Source organism: Kwoniella shandongensis, chromosome 13, assembly GCF_008629635.2.
Source record: "Kwoniella shandongensis chromosome 13, complete sequence".
NCBI classification, from domain to species: Eukaryota; Fungi; Basidiomycota; class Tremellomycetes; order Tremellales; family Cryptococcaceae; genus Kwoniella; species Kwoniella shandongensis.
In genome coordinates, this window is record NC_089299.1 from 172,159 (window position 1) to 189,026 (window position 16,868).

A 16,868-nucleotide genomic window follows, 5' to 3' on the forward strand; every position below is an offset into this window, starting at 1 on the left:
TTATTGAGGCATAGGACACTATGTAGGGATGGATTATCAGGTCTGTACTATCATTAGAGAGAAAGGCCTGGCTGAACTTACTTCGTACCCCGCAAGCGCCTTGGTGTTGAGGATCAAAGCAACGATCAAACCGTAAAGACCCAAGACTTCGGCGAAAATGAGGATAAGAATCTGCATAGAACGCGAACGGTCAGTCATGTATTTATTATTGCAAGGTTCCATGTCATTTGACCGTATCACTCACCATACCGACGAACAACCTTGGCTGCTGAGCAGTACCCCTGACACCTGCATCACCAACGATACCGATGGCGAAACCGGCAGCAAGACCGGCAAGACCGACGGAAAGACCAGCACCGAGTTGGATGAAACCGGTGTAGAGGGGCATGGGAGAGGTCACTGTTCGAAAACAAAGGTCAGCTATCGTCCTAACGTCGGATGCAAGAGACCTGTCGCTTACAGTTACCGGTGATCAAGACGGAGACGACGAGACCGTACTGTAAATGGCAACGAGGACATGTTAGCAATGGTGAGATCCTTGGGCCACCCTACACACGTGTGGGGGCAGCAGGGGGAAGACAACGCACGATACCAATGATACCAGCCATGACGACGGGGATAGCACACTTCATCATGAGATCGGGTCGAAGGACGGCCATGGCGGAGATTCCGACACCGGACTTGGCGGTACCGTAGCTGAAAGGAAGTAAGGGGTCAGCCAGATCGTCGTGAATGTTGGAACACTATGACGAGGAGGGATGTGCATATGAATGAAGATCATCGCTGCTATGCAGGAGCAGGGTCAAGACGACTGATGTATGAGGCGATCCTGTCCTCCTCCACGATAAAGGGGTACAATTCACGACTTTGAATCAGGGTTGAAAGAGAGAAAGATCACTCACGCAGCTCCGATACATGTGAACACGATCGCACTAGTACATCCCATAGCACCGAAGAACGGAGCGTAGACGGGGCAAAGCTCAGCAACTGTCGACATTTTGGTTGAGTTGGTTTAGAGTGAAGGGGTATTCGATAGCTACGTGATTGTGATGAAAGGTAAAGATGTCAGCTCTGTGCTCTGTGACGATAAAGGCGGCGGCGGCGATAAGTGTTCGTTGACGAGAAGTGGATCGTTACGCCGTGAATGTGAACTTGATACAATAATCGATCTGGGTCTATCACGGAAAAGAACTCACAAGTACTGATCGGTCTAAGCTTGACGCAAGGGTTGGTTCAGATGAAAGGAGCGAGATGAAGATATGGAGATGGGATGGATGTATGTATGTATGAACCGCCCAGCGCCGATGACAAGGCGTTGTGCTACAGGTCAGGAAGGGGCCGGAGTGAGTCTACCCAGGCGAGAAGGGGGTCATCTCGGCATTACACGGTGTTTTGAATCATGTGGCACTTCTCCCGCTTGACTTTGCGATGGAGGTTGTCCACCTCGAATTGTTATGACAGTGCTTGTAATCTAAGCTGTTGAGAGCATCATTGTGTTACATGCATGATATTAGCACAGCATGTCATCTTCCCAAATGAGGTCAAAGAGACCTCGCTCTATCTCGTCTGCATCATCGGCTTCAAGCTCATCCATCGGATCATCGTCTTCTACCGACGAGTCGAGATCACCTCCTCAACCTCCACCGAAATATCATCGAGCCCCCTCACCCACTCTGAAACCATATACGTGTAATATCGCACCGACATGTTCGCAACCCGGCACTTCGACGAGCTATTCGACCGAACCCGAATTGGAAAGACACCAAGAGACGTTCCATAAGTGGATATGTAGAGTACCGATCAGAGATAAAGATAGTGAGAGGGGAACCTCGACCCCGGAAAAGGGGAAAGGTAGAGCGGAAGAAGATGGATGGAGTGTACCGGAGGGGTTTGTCAGTACAAGAGGGCAAAAGAGATGGAAGGAATGTATGAAGGTTTTCCCTGAAGAGCGGTTACTAGAATTGGTGAGTTGATCCAGCTATAAATGGCACGGTAATCCCCGAAGCGTGTGACAGTAGCTGGACTGAACTGGAGCTGACTGACCAAATCATATCGCCCAGCACCATACAGAGACACACGATCCAATAGCGAGAGAACGGAAAGAGTCCGGAGCAAAGATCGTGAGTCGTGGCTCGTCTTTCGGTCTGACGGGACATATTGATCAAGTCCACTTACCGATTGGTGTTTCTTCGCTCCCCCCCTCGCAGTTCGAATGCTTCTTACCTTCTGATCAGTGTGGTAAAAAGTTTCTGGATCCAAGACGTCGTCGTCGTCATCTGATAGACAAGCATAGTGAGTGCAAGAGCTATCACAGTGGCTCCAATTGTTCCCGACTCACTTGTTACCAGATGGTACAGAGTTGTGGCGCTGACTCAAATGCTCGTTGTAGAGTATCCAAGACAGTATTTCTTTGCAATAACGAATCATGGTGTGAGTGTCATCCTGTACACACCACTTCGCGCCATGCTGATCGGGCCTTGTTAGCTCAATGATATTGTCCGTCAAGACGGCTTAGCAATCAGTCTCATTCGACCTCGTAAAGATCACCCAGTACAAGCGCCACTGCCGCAACCACTCGCGAACGATGGTCAACAAATACAAGAAACTGCTCAGGAAGAGGACAATGGGACAGTATCCCCGAAGAAGAAAAGTCCAACGCCCGACGTGGATATGGACTATCTGACGACACAAATGGGGAAGATGGAAAGTAGTTTGACTTTTGTCCCGAGAGGCGTGAGAAAGGCTGCTAAAGCAAAGGAGAACGGGAAGGTGGGGAGTATGGCTTTGGACACGGTCGGAAACGATTGAACTTCGGCAGCTGGATGGACGATACGAACATGACGAGAATTGATGATATTGTTGTACTTAAGCCTCGTGATGGACTCGGCAACACGACAATGAATGTGGAGTAACATAATAGACACAAACACATTTTGACTGTCATTCTCCTAAGCAGGACAGGTTACATGACCAGAACATATGCTGCACATGTTGTTCTGCTATGCCAAGTCACTGAGTACGTATCGTATGGACATGTACGGGTGTAGGTATATAAAAGTGTCTGTCCTACGATGATTTAAGTTATTAAATCGTTAGATTCTCGCCCTGTCAATGACGGTGATGTGCTGTAACTCACATGGCTGGACCGATAGAGTTACCCTCCATGACGGAATGATAGATCAACGAAATCTTCGCAAAGTCTTCTGTCTGTCGAGAGGGGCAGAGTACCACTACAAGCAAAAGATTCGGTCTTGTCAACTTTCCTGAATGCAGTTCTCAGACCGTCGACTCTTTTGATCTCGTCACGAGTGAGAAGACGACGCGCTGGTGCTGGGATAAACATCTCGCTTTGCCAGTGCTAGTATTATAGTCACTATTATAAAGTTGAGAGTGGAATATAACGGGATAGGATGATTGTGAAAGAGAATCGGCAAGATGGTGTAGTCAGTCACATTTGTATATATACCCCTGTCGAAACAAAAGACCATTTGAGAGAACAAAGAGCATTGTGAACAGGTGATGTACGGTTGATTGGACTTTCGAAGAGAGTTGACTCGATCACATACATACAAACAAACAATTTAATGAAGATGACGTTGCTAAGATACCGTAGCGACAAGCACTCTCTCCTCTGAGATGTTACAACATTCAACCAACTCTATCCTTGACGGATTACAAGATACCGTCATGACGCAACTCGTTCCCACAAACTTTGTTCCTAAGAATACCCCAATTACTATCAGCACACCGCTCAAGTTTCACCGTTATAGCTCACCCTCTTCGGTTCCTACCCTATTACAAGCTACGAAGACCACCTCCTTCCCTCCTTCTGGATCTGCATCTCCGGGCGCTTGAGACGTATATCCCGGTGTCGGGTCGTGTAAGGGTTGTAGTCTTGCAGCCCAGTAATTGAGGTTAGATTCCGAAGGTGCTAGTGGATCTTCTTCGGGCGTCTCGTTTGGTGGTTCAGCCGGAGGACTGAGCCAATTCATACTGCGAAATGGTAGGATGCGAGATGTCAGTGGCTTATGCGGAGGGAATAAAGAAAGATGGGGGGCGAGACGCACGGGACTATGAGCATGTCTACAGCTTTCTCTCGACAATATGTAGCGAGTTCGAATGCATCCCACGGGGCTGAGATAGATGTTAGCTGGTTGCGACACCATCGGGTGGGATCATGCGAGCTCACCGATGAAATCTTTGGGGTTCATATCTGAAAGTACTGATCAGTATTGTCTCGCAGATACCCATACTGATATCACTCACCCATACATATTCCCACCGCTACACGACCTAATGGTTCTGGCAGATCAAAGTGAACGAACCCGTCGCCTGTTTCGTGTGTCAGTACGAGTTTCGACTGTTCTGTCTTTCCAATGCGTTGGCCAACTCACCCTCCTTTGCCCAAGTCTTATCCGTCTCAAATCTGAAAGTCTTTCTATAATTACCCACAACCTCTCCACTCGGGCCCACCACGACGGCAGAATTCCAACCAACTCCTTCTCCCTCCCCTTCTAGATCTTTCATCTCGTGTGGACCCGTATTATTCCTTTGCGAAGTCATCGGTGTCGAAGGTCTACTCGAGCTTGATGGTTGAGGAGCGGTCGGGAGCGCTTCTGGATAACCGGCTATGACGTGACAACGTAGTCTCCGAGCGAGGGATCGAGCAAGGAGTGAGGTAGGTCCGATACGTTGAGGTTCGAGATAAGGCAGGATGGATATAGCAGAGGAGAACATGTAGCCCGATAATGCCATTTCTGGTAATACAAGCAAGTCAAGCGAGCCTGGTGTAAGACTGAGCAGATAAACATGAGCAATATTCCTACTATACAGCTTTCGCTGCAAAGGGAGGAGGGAGCCCACTCACCCCTTTGTCAACTCCTCTACTCTCGCAGTGTTCTCCTTGACTTTCCCAAGCTACAGGTCATCTTAGTCAGCTCTGGAACATCTGTACGAGCGGCAATAGGCAGACCAGCAACTCACTTTCGGATCATACTGTACACAAGCTATACGGACAGGAGTCCTGCGATACAACGGTGCCGGCGAAGGTGGTCGCGAAGGAGGTGAAAGTGGTGTACTCATCGTCCTGGATACTATCCGACCAAGACGATGTCTGAGAGCAAGTAAAGCCAATGTGGCGGTTCTGTCGAGCTACCAGATGTGGTGGGTACGTCTCTGGCCGAGTGTAAGAGACCCTAGAATGGACTGAAGATGTGAGTATAGTTGCTTAGGCGAAGTGGAGAGGGAGATGCGCTTTATTATCGTTGAATACAACCTATCGGGGAAACGTCACATTCGCAGTGGTGCCCCAATTCCCAATCAGATCACGTGACTGCACGAGTTCGGTGGTGGCAAGTGGCGTAAACAGATTCTAACGATGGAGATGATGGAAAATCGTTTATACGCCAGGTCGTAGAATTTACAATGACCATGTATCAGAGTATGCTGTGTATCAGTCAGGATGTAGGGCAAGCCGAAGAAGGTGGTACATGCAGATTGTATTGGGCGGCGAGGCAATTCGATCACACCCAGCGGGGGCGGTCTGCGGTAGAGTTCATCGTCATGGGTTCGTACTGCTTGGGAGACCGGCCGACCGCCATCTTTCAACATACAAGCCTGGGATGTACCGAGCGAGCGATTGCAGCACTTGTACCTAGGTTGTATGCATTGTTCCTTGCTCTTATCCTCGCTGTCGCTACTAATGCCTCACCTGTCCAAGGCATAGGCAATCGGCGTTATGCTCACCATGAATCGGAGATTTAGCCGTGTGGCAGTCATGGATAACCCTGAGTACACACCCGGTATCGTCATGGCCTCGCTCACACTCACCGCTCACTTCCCGTTCCTTTCGTCCATCATTCAACAGTACACAGCTGCTTCCTATTCATCTATCTTATACAACAACAACAAAACAAGGACAATCCACTGTATCTGCGAAGTCTATCCGCTCGATTGATTGTCATCTCTACTCACTCTGATACGCAAGTCGCTCTGCCCCGCCTAGTGACCCTACTATCAATCAACGGTCACTCCCGTCAAAACACCCTTTCATCCAACTCTCTTGATTTGGAATATCACGACCCTACTCGACTAGTCCCGATCAAACTTTCAGCCAGCCAAGATGTCTGTCGAACTTGATCCTCCTACTCAGTTGGGCTTCCCTCGTGAGTACATGATAGGAGCTTCTGTTCAATTCGGTCAAGGCCGGATGTTGTCAGCTCAGCGATGTGGATCATCGTGCGGGTGCTACTCGCCTTTGAGACGGCGATGGAGAGATAGTAGATTGCCAGACAGGACTAATCTCTTCGCGTTGCCTATCGAACTCTGCTGCTGCTTGTCTGTCCATCTTGCGCATCCTGCAAATCGCTAACGGCCCGCCCTTTTTCCAGGACCCCTCACCGTTCTCGTCAAGCGATCTCTCCACATCCACAACCGTAACCCTCACCCTGTCGCTTTCAAAGTCAAGACCACCGCTCCTAGACAATACTCCGTTAGACCCAACTCGGGACGAGTTGAGGCTGGACAGACTGTAGAGGTTCAGGGTGAGTGTTTGGCTGTCCGTGGCGTTTGAGCAACGAGGTGAGGATAGAAGTCGCAGTGACTGACGACAATATCGTTGCAGTCTTGCTGCAGCCTTTAGCGACCGAGCCTCCTCCTCATGCTAAATGCAAGGACAAGTTCCTCGTTCAATCTGCCTACATCTCTCCGGATGAGGAGCTCCACTCGCTTGGCGAATTGGTGAGTCCACCTTGTTTCCATTTGGCCTTTCCTGGTATTTGAGGAGATCACTGAAGTGTATGCAACGACAATAGTGGGCGAACATCGAAAAGACCAACAAGGCTGCGATCAACGAGCAGAAGATCAAGGTCGTATACATCGCTGCGGAGGACGGATCCTCAAACGCTAACGGGATACCAGAGGAGGGCGATGAAGGTACCCCTGCACCTGGAGAAGCGAGCAGGATTGAGGACTCGGTGAGTGTCGTTACCCAGTCTCATCGTCGCCGTTGTGGTTGGGGTTCTGGGTTTGACGGTCGATCTTTTCCACCGGATCACATACGTGTTCGCTTTGAACTGTCTGAACTCGTTGTCAATACCTTGACACATCCTTTCGTCAATATGACAACGCAAACTCCTCAAATCACGTCCTTTCCACTTCTCATTCATTCAATCTTCTGCACATCCTTATTCGTGTCAAGCACAATGCTCCTGGTGACGGCCTGACAAAATGGACCACTGAACCTGACAAAGAATATGATCCGGACTTGTTCCGCAATGCGGGCTTCTCCTACTGGGAGCTCGAGAAGCCAATCTACAAGCCTGTCGTGGTTGGTCGTCACATCCATCACATTTTTCCCACTCATCTTCGCTCTTGTACATGACATATATCAGACCCAACGCCGTGCAAAGATGACAATAGCTGATACACTACTGTTGATTTTCAGGCCATTTTCAGCCACGCCCAATCATCGCCTTCCCAATCTCACACCCTTCCTCCCGCCCAGGACAGGCCTATCCCTGTCCCCGTCGAAGTATTGAAACCTTCCCCTGTTTCCGCGCCCGAACCCAAATCCGCCACTCTTCCTCCCCTGGGTCCCTCCGATGTTGGCGTTACCAACAATGCCCTCGAGCAATCTTTAGCAGCCACCACTAGTGACTCTGACAAGCTCTCCGTCGCGCTCAAGGAGATTGACAGACTTCGTGCAGAGCTTGAAGAGGCTCGTGGTCCCCAAGTCTCTGGACTGCGGAAGAGAGGCGGTGCTGCCGTCTCTGGTGCTGAGACTGCTGTGGAGAAGGCGAAGGAGGCCGTTGGTGTCAGCGGTACTCAAGGTGTTCCTCTCGAGGTGGTCGTAGGATTGGTTGTCGGTGTCTTCGTCATGACTTATTTGTTCTTCTAAGCTCCAAGGAGTGTAAATAGATTGTGTGCTGCGGTGTCAAGATGCTAAGAGATGCAGAGGGGAGAGAGCCATGTATGATAGGTGTATAGCCATGTAGAGAGGGGGGGTTCAAGCAGCGAGATTATACTTTATTAGCTTTTTATCGTATGAATATGAATATACGTTGGGTGTGTGTCTTTACGGGGCTCCTTGGTGGAGGCCGATCACTATTTACGTCGATCCGAAAGCAGGTACGACGATCGACGGTGTGACATGAGATGGTAATTTAGATTGATGTTGTTGTTGGTGTTGTTGTTGTCGACAGTGACACAATTACTGGAACTGTACAATACCTATTAATACATAATCAAAGTCGACGCTGTACGTTTGTGCTGATCAAAATGGCACCGCAACGATCTGTGAAGCAAGAGGTTAAACCGACTCCCACGCCAACGCCCGCTTTATTTGACGGCAATACCAAACCTGCTCGAGTGGTCTATTGGCATCGTACAGATTTACGACTCACCGACTCCCCCGCGCTCTCCACCGCCCTATCTATACCCCACATCGAAGCGTTTTGGCCAATATGGTGCTTCGATCCGGAATACGTATACAAACATCGTGTAGGACTCAATCGATGGTCTTTCCTGTTGGAAAGTATGAAAGTCATAAGTGAAGAATATGGGAAGTTGAATAGTAAACAGAGGTTGTGGGTATTCAGAGGTAGACCAGAGTTGGTATTGAAAAAGGTATGGAAAGAGTGGGGAATCACACATCTCGTTTATGAGAAGGATAGTAATGCCTATTCAAGGGTGAGTGACAGCCAGTCCCGACTGAGAAACCCATGCCCACAATCGAGATTCCATCACAAACGAGATTGGTGATCTACATATACGGATTAGGACATTGCTGATAGTGTATTCGCACATTCCCAATCAGATAAGAGATCAGAGAATACGTGATCTTGCCTCAGAGTGCGGAGTACAGATCATCGAAGTGCACGGGAGACACCTCTATGATCCTGCAGAAGTTGGGAAGTTAAATAGCAATAAACCGACAATGACGTTACATCAATGGCAAAGTGTGAGTGAGCGTATCGCTTTCCTCCTTCATTTTCCTTACTATGTCAACCATGTTCCTCCTGGTCGCCGAAGGTGAACATATGCCATACTCTCCAATGAGTAGGAGGCAAACGATGCTGTTCTTAGATTGCGTGTCACCGATGTCTCTTGGTGAAACGCTGACGCTGTCTTCTGATCGGCTAACAGATTACGAACAAGATGGGTCCGGTAGGACGGCCTAATCAACCGCCTGAACGCATACCAGATCCTGGCGATGGTCATCTTGGCACTGAAGGGGATGAAGATTGGGGGAGATATGAAGGGGAGGATCTGAATGCACATATCAGGACAGAGGTGGATACTTGTTTTGGTGAGTGACTTCCTCTTTTCGCCTAAACTTCTCCTCCACTCACTCATGATGATCACTTCACCTGCACTCCTTACACAACTCCTTCCTTTCCCCCATGATCTTGCACTGACTTCCTCATCACACAGAACACCTAACTGGACCGCTTGTCGACCCGTTCTCCGTTCCTACCATGTCTCAACTCGGCTTCCTTCCCTCAACCACCACCATCCGCGGTGGCACGGTCGAAGCACACCGTCGTCTCTCCCTCTTCCTCTCCAACCCCACAGCCGTAGCTACGTTTTCGAAACCGCGTAGTGAGCCAACGTCTCTGGAACCAAGCACGACCCTATTGAGTCCGTATATCAAGTTTGGATGTGTGGGCGTCAGAGAGATATGGTGGGGTTGTAAAGAGGTGATTGATACTTGGAGGAAGAAGGGAGGCAAAGGGGAGACGAAAGAGCCAGAGAATATGTTCGGTCAGGTGAGTTTGGATCCATAAAATCTGGGGTCGGGCGTAACGGCCGGTAGCGGCTTAGTACGAGATATTGCTACACTACGAGGACCAGTCTTTTCCGCTACGAAGGCTGATACCTAGTTGCCCCTCTATAGCTGCAGTTCAGGGATATGTACGCTTGCGCCGAAGCTTGTACACCGCATTTCGAGCGAATCCGAGGCAATTCGGTCTGTCGCTTCATAGACTGGTCCCTTCAAAATCAATACGATCCCAAATCAGGCCAAGAAATCTCACCTCGTCCGCGGTCGGATAACGAAGAAGCTGAAGAGAGGTTTGAGGCATGGCGAGAAGGAAGGACGGGTTTCCCATGGATAGACGCGTGTATGAGACAGTTGAAAGTGGAAGGATGGATACATCATTTGGCCAGACATAGTGTCGCTTGTTTCTTGACAAGGGGACAATGTTATATCTCCTGGGAGAGAGGGATGGAAGTCTTTGATGGTGAGTGAAACGGGAGGCAAAACGAAGCAGACATTGTCGTTGTCATTTGTTGGTGGAACTGATGCGTCTTTCTGGAATCGCAGAATGGCTGATAGATTGGGATCCGGCATCGAATGTGAGTCTCCATACACCTCGACCGTCCATTGAGATGTGAGCTGACTGTTGTTGACCGTATCCAGCCGGGTAACTGGATGTGGTTGAGTTGCTCGGCGTTCTTTTCTCAATACTGTAAGTTGACGCGGATCGCGCAGTCGCACTGCCGCGCTGATGAAGATGATATCATACCGCAGTCCGTGTCTATGGACTGGTGTCATGGCCGCAGAAAACGGACAAGACGGGCGCTCTGGTGCGCAAGTATTGTGAGTCGATCCCGTTGTCAAGGCCATGACTTTTTTCGTACCAAGTCAGGCTGATAGTACTCCGAAAGGTCCGGAGCTCAAAGATTACCCCGACAAGGTGAGTAGTCGTCACTGTCGGCCATCTTCCTTGAACACTGGTCCGACGCTGACTTGTTGGTCGTGCGCAGTACATCTACGCCCCGCACCTTGCTCCTATCGGAGTCCAACAGAAAGCGAACTGCATCATCGGGGAAGATTATCCCCTCCCTATGCTCGACGAACAAGCATGTAAGAACCTCTGCATAGCGCGAATCAAGAATGCCTATTCGCTAGCACTTCATGGTGATGCTCCGGAGGTATTGGATGGAAGTGCGGAGGAGAAGCTGAGAGTCATGCATGAGGAGACGGGAGCTGATAGGGAGAAGTCGGGAGCTGAGAGAGGGGAGGAAGAAAGAGAGAAGAGGAGGAAGAGAAGTGGGAATGAGAGTCTTGATGGGTTCTTCAAGAAGCAAAAAGTATAGAAGGGTTAGTATGATGTTGTGTACGAGTCAAGATGTTATGGACATTCAAAGGCTTATGCCTTCGAGCTTAGAAGTGCCGATTTGCTTGAAGGTACCGGTGGACAGTCCGAGTATTTCGATATCGATCTGCGCAGCTCAGGTCTTCTACATGTTTAGCGTATTGCAGAGATCAGTCTTGAACGAAACGGACAGAGCCGTGGGGTTTAGCGACCTTCCGATCCCTTCGTAGATCATGAAACGCAGTGTCATGTGCATGTAGATAATCATCCTCCTCATCCTTGTCGCTTTAGTAGATTGTCAGCTTGGAGCTGCAAATGAAGATGTTTATTAAATAACGTACCTGCTTATGTTTGGGGTTCTTTGAGCAAATGACGTATATTCTTCCTTTCCTATGATATCCAACAGATATTATCAGCAAAGAGGTCCGAACTCAGTCTGCACGAGAGTTGCCTAAACCCACCGTCTGACGACCGAACACCCATCACAAAACTTCTTGACGCTACTCCTCACTTTCATCCCTCGCACTTGTGACATGACAGGACTCGCGAATCGAGGTGTGAGACATGGTCGAGTGAGAGGTGAGAGTAATTGCTGAGCGATGGAAGGGGGTCGTGGTCGAGCGAGAGAGGATGTGGAGGAAAGGACATTACGAGGAGGACATGATGAACAGAACCGAGGGGTTGAAGGACCGGCCGAAGAGATTGAGACTCGTGGTATTCTTCTCAGCAGTGATTGGAGCATCGTTGACTGATCTAGCCGTGTGTATGGATATTGTTGTTGTTGAGAGATTATGTATAGGTCAAGTAGTGTATCTGAAAGTCACGAAACTCAAAAGTCCATGCAACGAAGTCCGGTCGATAGCTTCGAAGGGGGGCTCACTGGTTGCCACACTCGGATATTTCCGGAGATAGTATATTTACCCTGAGCTGCATTATACCTGGCACTTCTTTTTGATTGCTGGGAGAGCAAAGCATCGCTTCTTTTAATCACTCACTCTCATCCCCTCCACTCTACAACCTCCACTCATTCAGTTCACCTCTTCCTTACACCTATCCACCACACTTTTCACTCCACAAACAGTCTCGACAAAGACTGCTCTCACTCATCGACAATCAGCACATCGAGTACCTGCTCGCCTGCCGACTCGAAGGGCGTGTGAACTTGAAAAAGAATCACTTTCAGGCCCATCATTGAAACCTTATACTACTCGCCTCTTTCTCTCCTTTCCCCCCCCTCCACCTCCACCATACACGACCACGCCAAGTGCCCGAAATAGCGGAAAAAACCCTCCACCGCATCTATTTACTTTGTATACACCTCGATACAGAGGAATAGTATCGTGACCGAAAATGCCTGCAAGGAGGCAGAGCGGCATCGGGGATGATTCCCCTGTCGCTGTTATCGGAAGTGCCAATGAAGGGAGGAGCGGCAGAGGTAAAGAGGGTAAAGAGAAGGAGACTTTTGGGTGTCCATTCCCAGGTTGTGGACAGGTCAGTTGGGATCATGTACCATATACATATGGATTGTCGTGACTGACGTTCTGTCTGTCGGTAATAGATGTATAGTAGGATGGAGTATTTGAAACGACATCAACGTAAACGTGCGTATTCTTTGGCTCTTTCCGCCTCGTACTTGGCCGTCAAATCTCGTTTGGTCCAACCAAAATTAGCCAAAAAAAAGCTAATTCACATATTCTTGCACAGATCAAGATGACAGACCGTTCCAATGCAAAGACTGCACGAAAGCATTCGCTCGAAGGTGAGTTATCCAGCCCCCCTTCACCTACCTTGGTCGTTGCTGACTAATCATCCTTTCTCATCAGCGACGTGCTCCTTCGTCACCGTCGACGATGTCATCCTACCCCTCCACCAACCGACCGTAACTCTCACTCCCCTCCCGCACCTCACCGAAACTACCCTGGCGTCCCCATCTCATCGTCTCGTACCGACGCGAGAGAGGCGTCACCTTCTCATCAGAGAAGTCGAAAACATCCTCGACCAAGTAGCGGCGATGACGAACAAGCTGCGTCTCGCTCGCGACTTGATCCGAGAATCGATCCCAGTCTCGAGGATGACTTTGAAGACGATGATGATGATCGGTATCCAGAAGGTAGTCGGTTCGGGCGACACAACGGAATGGGTAATGGAGGTGTATACTCCGCTGAAAGCAACTTCTACGGTTCCGGCCCATCAGACAACCCGAATTACACCCCTCATCTCCTACCGATGTTTCAGCAGAATCAACAGTATCATAGCTTGAATGATCCGAACCATCTTGAGGACGCTTCGGTCCTGTTGTCCATGGCCTATCCTGGAGGCGTTCCCTCGGGTGAAAACAACGATCCCAACAAGGACTTACCAGAATGGGCAAGCAACCCGACTATCAACATGATGATGGAAGCTGCAGTGGCTGCGAATCGCGAACAAGAAGCAGCCGCCAGTCGAAACGGCAGCGTCAGCTCAAACAATGCGGCCCCTGTGGATACCAATGGCCCCACTCTTGATAGTGCTACAAACGGTGAACCACTGCAAGCCGATCCTCCCATTGATCCAACACTCGCTGGGTCGGAACCATTGGTAGGAAATTTTCTGAACACGATGAGCTGGTTGTCCGGATTGGGCAGCGAGGGAGTGTCGAACAGTAAAGACGTAAACTCGTCCAATTCCAACGCCAATGCCTGGGTAAGCTTAATCCTCCATCTCTTTGACAAAAGTGGTTAAGACTGACGAGATGTCTTTCAGCAACAACTATTCGCTGGAAACTCCTCTTCTGGTCCCCTTTCGCCCTTCCTGATCTCATCTCTCTTCTCACCGTCAGCTGTAGGCAATGGTTCAGCGACTCCGACTGCTACGAACAATGAGAACGCTCCTGCCTCCCCTACAATCATGAATATCCTCGAACAGCTCGCTATGAACGAAATGCCACAAACCATCACCAATCCCAATCCTGAGAGACCTCTACTAAGGTTAGAGAGTTCGAATATGTCGGCGTTGGCGGGAGGCGAGTGGGGTGACAAGCATAGCCGTTTCTAGTGAGTCATCGCATAGTCTCACTCAGGTCTGGCAGCTGACTTGAAATGTTTCAGTTTACCAGCAGAACGATTTGCTGGGTGTTACCAGATCCCTCACTGGGCGCTTCCTCCCTTGCGGACATTGTCTACAATGGCATGCCGTACCTTCCATACGGTTCTGAACCACTTTTCATTCTTGCACATGCCGACATTCAAACTTATCGATACTGCTGCATGTCTCGCCTTCGCCATTTGCACGGTCGGCGGCATTAAAACGAACAAGAACGTTACAAATTCAGACGATCTGATATGGACAAGTCACACGACCTACGGTCACCCTCAACAAGACACTCTAGATGGGCCTGTGGTACCAGACCAGAGCTGGGAAAATCTCTATCACGAAAGTTGGGAGGAGACCGCTGGAAGTGAAAGAGCACAAGACGCGAAAAAGGTATTAGGATGGCAGAATGGTACTATCGTTCGAAGCGAGAAGACCAACATGCTTGTGAAGGTGAGCACATGAAGCCATCCGAAATGTCGATTCTGACTGCTGACGACGTTATACAGTCTTTCTCCCTTGCGAAGGGTGTATTGATGACCGAGTACAACGTCGCCCTGCTTCAAGCGTTGATTTTGTATCACGCCCCCAATTTTCTAAGCGGAAGCGATAGCGAGCGCCTGACCGCGAACATGTATATGGGCACGATTGTCAATGTAAGTTTTCTTTACTGAATGGTCACCCTTCGGCTTTTGCTCATTCTCATTTCTCCACAGATCACTCGACAGATAGGTTTCTACACACCAGAGGCCGAGCACTTCGAAACGAAAATCGCGACCCCCGTCCAGCCGTATACTCCGAGCGATCTCGATCGATGTTGGCGACAATGGATCTCCCTTGAGACTCGTCGACGAACGGCTTTTCTCGTCTACCAGCTCGATACGGTCTCGGCATTAGAATCGAACATACCCTGCATTCTTTCGACATGTGAGGTGTCATATGTGCCCTTGCCTGCGCCTGACACGTTGTGGAAGGCTCCAACTGCCGAGGCGTGGCTCAAAGCAGTGAAGAATTATCGACCTATGACAATGGACGAAGCTATGCGGCGCATTTTCTTCCTTCCGACATATGGATCGTTTGACTCGCTTCACGAGAACTCGGATACTCAGTACTACAACCTGCTCAACCAGACTGACATGGGACCATTTGCTAGATGCGCGATGGTCATAACGTTGTTGAGAGGGGTCATGGACATTGGAGAAGGAAAGCGAGACAGAGGTGACTGGCGCGACTTGACCGATCTCTGGGTAGGCTGCAGTTGGTTGAGGCCACACACGAAGATGTTAGCGCAGGATGGTACGGATCTGGGTCGTATAACCAGGGAAAGTTTGAGAGGACGATTCAGTTTAGGTCTGCAAAAGGTGCGTTAACACTGATGCGAATCGACGCACTACGTCGCTGACCAGCTAATAATTCAATAGTGGCGAGAGGGATGGGACTTTGATTCCCTCTGTTCGAGTCCGCTAGACGCGAGAAAAGCATCTCCTCGACCCGAAGAACGATCAGGGGATACCAGGAGTAGCTCAGAATCTCAGCCCTCAGAGGAGAGCTTACTTCCAAAAGAGACACTAAATTACTGCGAAGGTAAGCTAAAATCAAGACGCTTTGCACCATATGCAGACAGTCGCTGACGTGGCTGGATACAATTAGACGCTCTGCCGTTGTATTGGTTGGCACAGGCACTTTTGACTACGCTTAATGCCACCCCTCCATCTGAACCCGGAACCAATGTGTTCTCTGGAGTACGATACGGCGACATGTTGAAGAAAGCTCGAACATTCACAAGAACAGGTGAAGGAGTCGCGGGAGAATTGTCGAACCGGTCAGCGTCTTATGCTCGAAGATCACCTCACGGTACAGGGGCGCAAACATTACACGATCAATCCAATCCGGCTTCGACCAGAGCGCCCATACCGACGACGGCGACCGCGGTTTCGTCAGGGTCCGCGAAATCGAACCCGACCACTCTTGCGACACCTTCCACGCAGTCGTCTTCCACTCCAAGTAACGGTGACGCAGCTGCAAATTTGCCTGGATGGGACAGTGCGGAAGCTGCAGAGCTTTTCTCGAGTTTCTTTGCTCAAACAGAAGGTGGTGTCAGCCTCGTTGCAAATGACCCCACAACGGAAGGGGCTTCTAGAGTGTTCTCTGAGATAGATGGCGTCCCATTGTTAGGTCCAGGTGTGGATGCGGATACCTTCGCTCTGAACATGTTGGGCGACGGAGCCGGACAAGCCAAATCGGGAGCTCAGCCTCCAGTTCATGGCGGTGGGGTAGTGGGTGTAGGGGACTTGGCGGAGAAACTTGGATTCATTATATAAATGTGTGCTCTTTTGGTTCAGAGATCTGCTACGTTGTTTTTCATTATCTGATTTATCTTGTTCCTTGTAGTAATGATATGGTATGGTATGATATGATATCTCTATGGACTTGTGTTGTGAGTGCGTTCGCAGACGTCATCAGTCTACGTCGCAAGGAGGAAACAGGAGACAGAGTACGGAGGTTGGAAGGGATGAGTTACAGTGGTGAACGAAAAAACCACGCGTCATCGAGTGTAAGGAATGTGGAGTGAATTAATGAGCAAAGCAACAGAGTTAATGAAATGTCTTCGGTTGTATGGTCCATCCTATTTCTTTGAATCAGCCTTTCTGTTTCATCTCACTGCGACTCTATATCATTTCGCGTAGCCATCACTCGACT

At 49.5% G+C, this 16,868-nt stretch overlaps 7 protein-coding genes across 7 annotated transcripts; 4 read left to right on the plus strand and 3 right to left on the minus strand.

Moving 5' to 3' along the window:
* On the minus strand, nucleotides 1–997 carry CI109_106766 (V-type proton ATPase proteolipid subunit; the record flags this gene model as incomplete). Its single annotated transcript, XM_032002169.1, has 6 exons — nucleotides 1–18; nucleotides 82–171; nucleotides 245–399; nucleotides 461–497; nucleotides 588–696; nucleotides 903–997. The coding sequence occupies 6 exons, from the start codon at nucleotides 995–997 to the stop codon at nucleotides 1–3; spliced, it is 504 nt and encodes a 167-aa protein (XP_031863726.1).
* A 523-nt stretch (nucleotides 998–1,520) lies between these two features.
* On the plus strand, nucleotides 1,521–2,808 carry CI109_106767 (uncharacterized protein; the record flags this gene model as incomplete). The annotated part of the gene is made up of 5 exons (XM_032002168.1): nucleotides 1,521–1,964; nucleotides 2,061–2,120; nucleotides 2,208–2,292; nucleotides 2,390–2,430; nucleotides 2,485–2,808. 5 exons carry the CDS (start codon nucleotides 1,521–1,523, stop codon nucleotides 2,806–2,808), a joined length of 954 nt encoding a protein of 317 aa, XP_031863725.1.
* A 791-nt stretch (nucleotides 2,809–3,599) lies between these two features.
* CI109_106768 (uncharacterized protein) lies at nucleotides 3,600–5,082 on the minus strand (the record flags this gene model as incomplete). The annotated part of the gene is made up of 8 exons (XM_032002167.1): nucleotides 3,600–3,718; nucleotides 3,776–3,993; nucleotides 4,068–4,134; nucleotides 4,190–4,213; nucleotides 4,267–4,332; nucleotides 4,395–4,795; nucleotides 4,868–4,917; nucleotides 4,984–5,082. The coding sequence occupies 8 exons, from the start codon at nucleotides 5,080–5,082 to the stop codon at nucleotides 3,600–3,602; spliced, it is 1,044 nt and encodes a 347-aa protein (XP_031863724.1).
* A 1,039-nt stretch (nucleotides 5,083–6,121) lies between these two features.
* CI109_106769 (uncharacterized protein) lies at nucleotides 6,122–7,897 on the plus strand (the record flags this gene model as incomplete). The annotated part of the gene is made up of 6 exons (XM_032002166.1): nucleotides 6,122–6,164; nucleotides 6,390–6,542; nucleotides 6,623–6,738; nucleotides 6,813–6,974; nucleotides 7,199–7,327; nucleotides 7,445–7,897. The coding sequence occupies 6 exons, from the start codon at nucleotides 6,122–6,124 to the stop codon at nucleotides 7,895–7,897; spliced, it is 1,056 nt and encodes a 351-aa protein (XP_031863723.1).
* Nucleotides 7,898–8,277: 380 nt separating this feature from the next.
* Nucleotides 8,278–11,100, plus strand: CI109_106770 (uncharacterized protein; the record flags this gene model as incomplete). Its single annotated transcript, XM_032002165.1, has 10 exons — nucleotides 8,278–8,688; nucleotides 8,816–8,959; nucleotides 9,145–9,307; nucleotides 9,433–9,767; nucleotides 9,896–10,241; nucleotides 10,325–10,356; nucleotides 10,421–10,469; nucleotides 10,532–10,600; nucleotides 10,669–10,697; nucleotides 10,768–11,100. The coding sequence occupies 10 exons, from the start codon at nucleotides 8,278–8,280 to the stop codon at nucleotides 11,098–11,100; spliced, it is 1,911 nt and encodes a 636-aa protein (XP_031863722.1).
* A 272-nt stretch (nucleotides 11,101–11,372) lies between these two features.
* On the minus strand, nucleotides 11,373–11,841 carry CI109_106771 (50S ribosomal protein L36; the record flags this gene model as incomplete). Its single annotated transcript, XM_032002164.1, has 3 exons — nucleotides 11,373–11,384; nucleotides 11,441–11,489; nucleotides 11,561–11,841. The coding sequence occupies 3 exons, from the start codon at nucleotides 11,839–11,841 to the stop codon at nucleotides 11,373–11,375; spliced, it is 342 nt and encodes a 113-aa protein (XP_031863721.1).
* A 608-nt stretch (nucleotides 11,842–12,449) lies between these two features.
* On the plus strand, nucleotides 12,450–16,489 carry CI109_106772 (uncharacterized protein; the record flags this gene model as incomplete). Its single annotated transcript, XM_032002163.1, has 10 exons — nucleotides 12,450–12,590; nucleotides 12,658–12,700; nucleotides 12,804–12,858; nucleotides 12,923–13,781; nucleotides 13,842–14,131; nucleotides 14,186–14,621; nucleotides 14,678–14,824; nucleotides 14,885–15,529; nucleotides 15,590–15,752; nucleotides 15,819–16,489. 10 exons carry the CDS (start codon nucleotides 12,450–12,452, stop codon nucleotides 16,487–16,489), a joined length of 3,450 nt encoding a protein of 1,149 aa, XP_031863720.1.
* Nucleotides 16,490–16,868: the final 379 nt, after the last annotated feature.